This window comes from Carassius gibelio, chromosome A5 (assembly GCF_023724105.1).
Source record: "Carassius gibelio isolate Cgi1373 ecotype wild population from Czech Republic chromosome A5, carGib1.2-hapl.c, whole genome shotgun sequence".
NCBI lineage: Eukaryota > Metazoa > Chordata > Actinopteri > Cypriniformes > Cyprinidae > Carassius > Carassius gibelio.
The window spans coordinates 22,164,439-22,172,227 of NC_068375.1; the positions used below are offsets into that span (position 1 = coordinate 22,164,439).

Below are 7,789 nucleotides of genomic sequence, written 5' to 3' on the forward strand. Positions count from 1 at the left end.
GGTCGACTCCTACAGCAAAACCCATCACAGCCTCTGTGGCAAAGACGGACAGCTTTTCATAGTTCCTGCTTCAAAGCCTGCAAAATCCAGTAAACTTATCCACACTCTCGACTGTGGCCAAAACAGCATCTGATGTGCCTTATTTGTTGACGGAGTGAGATCTATCGCAGAGGGTGCGCCTCGCATGGCTTACAATGCAGGGACAACGTAAAGCCCCATATTCATGGATAGTCTATGAAGATGCTGGGTTTCTTCCAATATGCCAATTGTGACTTGAAACTAGGGCAGGCGAATGTGATGTGAGTTTTTCATTGTTGGTTATTACACACTAGTTATCAATCATACAAATATATTAGCTCTTAGTGTTAAAATGCTTGGGTTCAGTAGAATATTAATAAATCTTGCACATAATTGTGTGTGTGTGTGCGGGAGAGTGTATGGTGGTTATACGCTAGGCGAGAGCTCCCTCTTGGTGCCAGTGTACCCAGTTTCTCCAGCTGATGAGACACACACTAAAGAGCAGTGACAGATACATGGAAACTATGTGCCATAATGAAAGCATGAGCAACTATCACATTTTTTGGATTATTTAAAAATTATTTTGAATCACTGTCCAGAAATACTCAAAACATATACTTTTGGAAAGTAAGAAGAAGAAGAATATACTTGTTATTTGTGTGCTTGAAATGTGATCATTAATATTATTACATTTATATTTTCATTTCCAATGACATTTACCACCATGTTGTGATGTGTTGTTATTTATATAAATGAATATTATAGACACATCCATTTTAGTTTTATTGTTATTATGTATTATAATATTTTAAAGGGAATTAAATATTTGTGGACCAGTAACGTAAGAGCCATTTTGAGAAAAAGCCAATATGACTGATGTCTGGATTATTGATTTCATACAGGACTTTTATTTAAAAAAAATTTGCAGGATAATAAAGGCTCCACCTTTAAATATGTATTTTTATTGTTAGAGATTTTTTTTTAAGGGGCATCTTTGACACCCTATGCATTTAAAAAGGCACAAAATGCATGTTTTAATAAAAAAAAAAAGTGACAATAATAATAATAACTGTAGTAACACGGTTTTTCAAGGTGTCCTTAATCAGCACGTTACATGTACTTACTATTATAATAAAAATTAATTATGCATAATTACATGCAAGTAATCCAAAGCAAAATTCTAATCCTATCCCTAACTATAAAGTAAGTACATGTAGTTAATTAATATTACTTAGTACTTAAATGTATAATAACATTGTAACAAGGACACCTTAAAATAAAGTGTTGTTGTTGTTGTTGTTTCCAATAATTTAATGAATGTAATAATAATGATAATACTTAAACAGGAATTACTAAGAATGGATGAACGAACCAATCAGTTAATTAATCAAATGTTCCCTTGTCCTTTTCTTTTTCTTCTAGGGACGCTGTATAAATTTCAATCGGGTGCAGCATCGACAGACGACAGCATCCCGTTTCTGAAATACTTTGACTTCCAAGTGAACCAGATGGAACAACAGAAAAAAGTGTATTTTCCTTGCGATGACATAACTTATCTTTGGTCACTTTAGAGTATCTTGTTTCAGCTCTTACAAGTATTGGCTTTCCAAAACGTATAATTCTGATATCTCTCAAGCAACTGAATGACAAGCGGATGACTAAATAGATAAAAATAAAAAAATAAAAACAGCTGACCTGGCAACTTTAATGTATAGCAAAGGCTTTTTCATATTCTGACCATATTGTGCCTTCTGCGGAGGAAAAAACAAACTAATCTTATAGCACAGACGGAGGCTATAAAAAAAAAAAAAAGATATCAGAATGAGATGAGGCTCTTTGCCGTTGGCTGAGAAATAGAAGTAATCCCAGTAGGCTCATGGAGTGCAGAAGTACTTTGCCTCTTGGCAATGTCTCTTCAAAAAAATCTCTCCAAGCCCACTATCCTCGGATGCCTAGCGGGGCTTCTTTGACTGGAGATCTTGTCAATTTAACACTGAGAAGTGCACACGCATGACAAATTGTAGTCAGAACGCCCTAAGGTATTAGATGCAGTAAGACTTTGCCCTTCAGTTTTGGGAAGACACCTTTCTATCAATGCGAGGACAGCACAGAGAAATTAATAGTTCCTCAGCTGTGCTAATGTGACGCCCTCATCAGATGTATTAGGAAGATAGATCAAACCGAAAGGGGCGATTGATGGATGAGTATTGTTAATTTCCAGAAATTATCCACAATGCACTCCCCCCTCCACTTGTTCACAGAAAAGTGATCAATGTATATTTGTTTTAGATTTCTTTAATGCCTCGTCATGACTACAATCGCGAGTGATGTCAGTGTCAGTGGGAACACTGTGGGGGAGGAAGGGGGCGGCAGTAACGATAACGTATAAGTAACGATCCAGTTACTTTCGATACGCTATTTCAGATGCAAAATGGATATTTGAGTCGAAATCTGACAAAAGTGTGTCGGCTTTGACGGGAAGTGGTATAGACAATGACCAGTGGCTGGGTCAGTGGGATGTCTCAGTGCAAGCAGGGAAGCTTATCAAATGACACTAAAAATAAGTTAAACAACCTTCAAGTTTGAGGGGGGAACAGAATGGGGTGCAGTGGCTCACATTCAGTGGGCATGCAAGTTGCCAGATGGCAGGACTGTTTTGGGGAAAAGCCCTTGTTTAATTATTTCTTTGCTTCTATCGTAAATGTGGGGACTTCAATTATTACTCGCCTCCACCCCCTCCCAAAAAAAAAGAAAAAAATAAAGAACAGAATACATACATGGGAATGTTGAAACATTTGACATCGTTCCCAGAGTGGCACTTACAAGTTAAGCGAATGCACTTTTCAGCCCTGTTTTTATGTAGATTTTTTTTATTTCACAGATCACAGGATGTGAGTTAAGTATTAGTAAAAATTTAATTAGGTTTTTACTTTAGTTGCAACATGGCTTAATATCTTTACTAAAAATCTATTATAATATATCTTTACTATAATGTAACTATAAATATATTTATCCACTTCAACATCACCAGAGCACATATGTTTTGCTTTCTCTTTATTATTGTTTTTGCTTGTTTTATCTACCTTTTATTTTGCATTTTACATTGTTATATTTATATTTTCACTTAATTTGTGGTACTTGTGTGTGTTTTATATATTTTATATGGTACATTAATGTGTGTGGAAAGAAACTGATCATAAACTTTTCATATTTGTGTATCAAATTGGGTTTATTCTATGTAATACTGAATTAAGCGCACCAGCTATAAAAAAAAAATAATATTAGTAATTTTTGTACAAATTTTTTTTTCCTAAGCACCTGTTTTAACTTTAAAATAGAAAAGATCACAAATATTTGATGTAGAAATTGGATAGAAAAACAAGGATTTATTTAATTTTTAAGCAACTGATGCACTATTTCTTGTACATAAAAAGGCAAATAAATTATGTATTTGTAATGATAATTTGTTAATTTAATTAAATCCCATTAATGTTTTTTTTTTTTTTTTTATTATTATTATTATACTTGCAACCCTTGTGATTATAGTGCCTCATGTCCCGCTGCCAATGAATGTAATTTCCAATTGAATGTAATTTCAGTAGTACTTTTTTTCCCCAAACATACAATATACAGTTATTATTATATTATTGTATTTACTTTTTTGTTTTATTTACAGTGTAATATGTATTATTTTTTTTTCTCAGAAAACAGTTGGTCTTCAGATGCACTGGTTAAAAACTACTATTAAAACAGTAATAATGCACAAGAAGCAATTTAAAAAAAAGCACATAAATAAATACATACATACATACATACATACATAAATAATGAAAAGGAATGACCAGTCACTTTATTCTCACAGTAGGCAGTGTTCTCTTCACTACACACTGGCACTGGCCAGTGACTGCTGCATTTTACACTGATTTTACAAAATTGACATTTGACTTGTTGATTTGTTTATCACCCACAAGATTCTGCTTAGAAATAGTTTGATCTGTTAAGAAAAGCTAGACACACTCACACCTCCTTAAACAAGTAGACTATGTTCACTGTGTTAGTCACACGGTGTTGTTATTTTTTCCTGCAGTTGTTGTCTTACACATACTGATCATACACATCAAAGCATTTAGTACATCACAGTGTGATCTCACATGGCAGATTTCAGAAGAATCTCATTCAGTCTCATCTTGACATTTTATGCCTTTGTTCAGCCATTATTGAAGTTTCAGACATTTTTGTATCTTTTGTATTTGCATTTCACATCTATTTGTATAAAATAAACAGCACTTTTTTAAAATGAAGCTGTGGCCTTTCTTAACACCTGTCAGTATCACTGAACTTTAATGATTCAATGATTCCCTGAGGGCTCATGGCTGTTCTGTTGAATAAAACCTAATCCTGCTCATACTGTAAAGAGTTTAATTGCAATGTGCAACGTGGAAGGTGCAGGTGGTGGATTACTGTGTTATGGTATTTTACATAATGTTTTTTAGCACTTAGAACTATTACATGCTGTTTTAGTGATCCCCCCATCCCCCCATAAATGTTGTTATGTGACAAAGTAAAAAAATAAAATAAAATAAAAAGCAACCATTAGGCACTAGCCGACACAGTGCTGAAAGGGTAAGAAGCTGGGAGAATCACCCTGTTATTTCTAAAAACCAACATACAGGTGTCAGTTCACAGAAAATATCACTCTCCACACACCATGCTATAAGAAATTACTGACACATCTCTCAACCAATCCAATAAGGCTTCCACAAATGAGTGCAGGGCTTGCAACAGCTAACAAAAGTCACCTTGCCACTGGTCAGAAAAGTTCATTTAATGGACATGCAAAGAAACAATTAGATTTTTCTGCTGGTTTCAGAGCCTTTGTGTCATCTGATGCCCAGAACAGCTTTTTAGAATTTTATAGCAGATGTTTGAGCAATTTGAACTAATATTTCAGGTTGCAACAGAAAAACACTACAGTAGGAAAATTACTGAATATTAGCAGAGTGCAAGTGATCTAAAGGTGATTTGTTCTCAAATCAGCTATAAAGCAGTCAGCAACATGTTCCAGTTGTCATTGACTGTTGGAGGAACACAGACTATTCCAGTTGAGACCAGCTCAGCCAACACCGCCCATAATCCAGCCTGCCCACTACAGAGATGCAATCAGAGGAGGTGCTTTACTACTTCAGATGCTCCAAGTTCTATAAGCACAAACACATACCGCCCACGCGTCCAGCAGCACCACTCCCAGCCGCTGGCATCATTTAACATTACAAGGTTTTCCCTGTGTTTTGTGATGGATAATGGGGCCTCATTGCTATGCAAGTGCCAGATGAATCATAAACCTATACCATATGCCATTGCAATTTGCTGATGGGACCAAGCTGTTTTGGTGGATATAAAATCCAGGGATTATAAATGCCTGATCCTCACTGAATGGTAGAGGCACAAGGTGGAGTGAACACAAGCCATCTTATCTAATGAATTGGATCAGTGAGCAGCAGAAAAATGCAAAGATCCACCAGTATCAACCTGCTACCTTTACTTTGGTTAATCCTCAAAATAGCAGAAATGTTTTGGGCAATGGCATTGTTGAAAAAAATGAAAGCAAATGGTTTAGTGAAAACATGTTAATCACCTTCAGACAATGTCAAAGCTTTATGGTGAACAAAAAAAATAAAAGGACCATCTGAATGATTTAATTATTCAGTGTGGACACTTACATTAGGTGCACTATCATACACAGCAATTCAAAATATTTTAATAGCGTCCACTATCTGCACATTGGCCTCCAGATAACTTCTCTTTCCACTTTTAAATGCTTTATAATTTATTAAATATAATGAACTTAATGAACTATTAATAATCTATTTCTTTAATGTATATATACAATAAAGGGGTTAGTAGACATTTAAAAGGAATATTTATTCAGCAAGGATGCATGTAATTGTCAAAGCTAATAAAAGAGTAGTGGAAACTGACAAAAGATTTTTATTTCAAATAAATGCCTTTTTTTTTTTTACTTTCCATTCATCCAAAAATTCTGAAAAAGTATCCTTGTTTCCACAAAAATACTGAGCACCAAATCAGCATCATGTTACACAGAGGATTTAATGGCTGATGAAAATTAGATTGCGAAATATTATTAGCAACATTTTTATCATTTTGTTATTATTATTATTATTTTTACTGTATTCTTGATTTTTTTTTTTTTTTAAATGCAGCATCGGAGAATATAAGACACTTCAAGTGCCTTAACCAGCATCTTAGTCACAAGTGTAAATAAAGAAATCCTAAATCACTGTTACAAAACAACAATGATTTATTTACCCTACAAAATTGTTTCACTTAATATGACATAAATTGCTGGTGAAAGGAAAATCAGCTAATCCCCCGGCTAACGTCACCTTTGCTATAATCCTTAACAGCCAACAGCTGCAGTGTGTTATGTGATTATGATGTTCACAAAAACAACCTTTGAAGCAGCCGCACCAGCAAACTGTTTGTGTGTGTGTGTGTGTGTGTGTGTGTGTGTGTGTGTGTGTGTGTGTGTGTGTGTGTGTGTGCGTGTGTGTGTGCGTGTGTGTGTGTGTGTGGATTAGTCACACCCCAGGTGGTCAGCTTCAACGGTCTCATTCAGCTTCCTCTTCTCAATTTGAATCTGTTATATGATCTCGCACTGTATAACATTGAGGTACTTGTAGATAATAACTAAACCCAACATAACATCTGTGTTTGAACTCAAAATAACTTGTTGACTTCACCTGTCTGGTTTCCTGTACTTCATCTTCTTTGCACTGAAAGCTATAACTCATGTCCTGAGAGGCAGAAGGCTGACCACCACCCTCTCATTTTTACTTGAGCAGGTCTGAAGCAGACTTTATGTCTTACCTTTTACGAGCTGCAGATCCATTAAAGGCCAAACTGCTGTATTTTAATCATTTTCATTGTGGAAAATGTTCACGATCAATGTGATACAGTAGATTTCTTCATCAATCAATATTACATATACTGTAGGTTCACAGACTCCAAGCCCTGAATAGAAGTGTTCAAGCCATGAATTTCAGTTTTATGAACCACATCTCTTCTAAAAGTTCATTAGTAAAGCCAGCTATGCACTGATCTATGGCTGCATCAGGAAAATTAAATAAAAAACTCGACAGACAGATTTTAGCATCTCTATTTTTCACTGTATCATTTTAAACCACTACATTTATTCTTTCTAAAATTATTTGCAAGTTGTCAGCTTTTCAAAAAAAAAAAAAACACACCTGTCATTTTAAATGTCAATTTCATTTAATGTAATAACACACTAAATAAATCCTTTTGTTTGTCAGAAATGTAACGTCTAGTCAAGATAATCTGTTATTTTCAAATCTAGTCTAATTCTATCCATATAATCTTAAATAATTTGATATTAATCAAAAGCTGTAAATACCTAGAAATCATAATTAAATCACAATTGTACTTCCCTTGAACCCGATTCTGAAAATAAATAAATAAATACTCTTCCTACAGGGCAGAGTCCAGGACAGTGACTGAAGGATGGGGATAGAGATCACTGACACTCATTCTCACCCCTTACCCCAGGGCACACCAGGTGAGAGATGGAGAGAAAGAAAGGGTGAAAAGAGAGAGAGAGAGATACAGCTGTGGAGTTCTTTACAGGCAGGCGAGAGGGCCCTGCAGGCACATCTCATTATTTGATGGTCATCCTTTTTCATACGACAAAATAAAACCCAATGACATGTTAAAGTCTGTCCCAACTAATCTG

At 35.1% G+C, this 7,789-nt stretch overlaps 1 protein-coding gene across 1 annotated transcript in view; it reads left to right on the forward strand.

Annotated features, from left to right (window-relative positions):
- LOC128003118 (anthrax toxin receptor 2) overlaps positions 1-4,319 on the forward strand; it is a 53,936-nt gene extending 49,617 nt beyond the window's left edge. Inside the window, exon 17 of the mRNA XM_052592498.1 lies at positions 1,441-4,319. Within this exon, the coding sequence (XP_052448458.1) occupies positions 1,441-1,500 (60 nt within the window). The 3' untranslated portion in view covers positions 1,501-4,319. The remainder of the gene's footprint in view (positions 1-1,440) is intronic.
- The last annotated feature ends 3,470 nt before the right edge of the window (positions 4,320-7,789 follow it).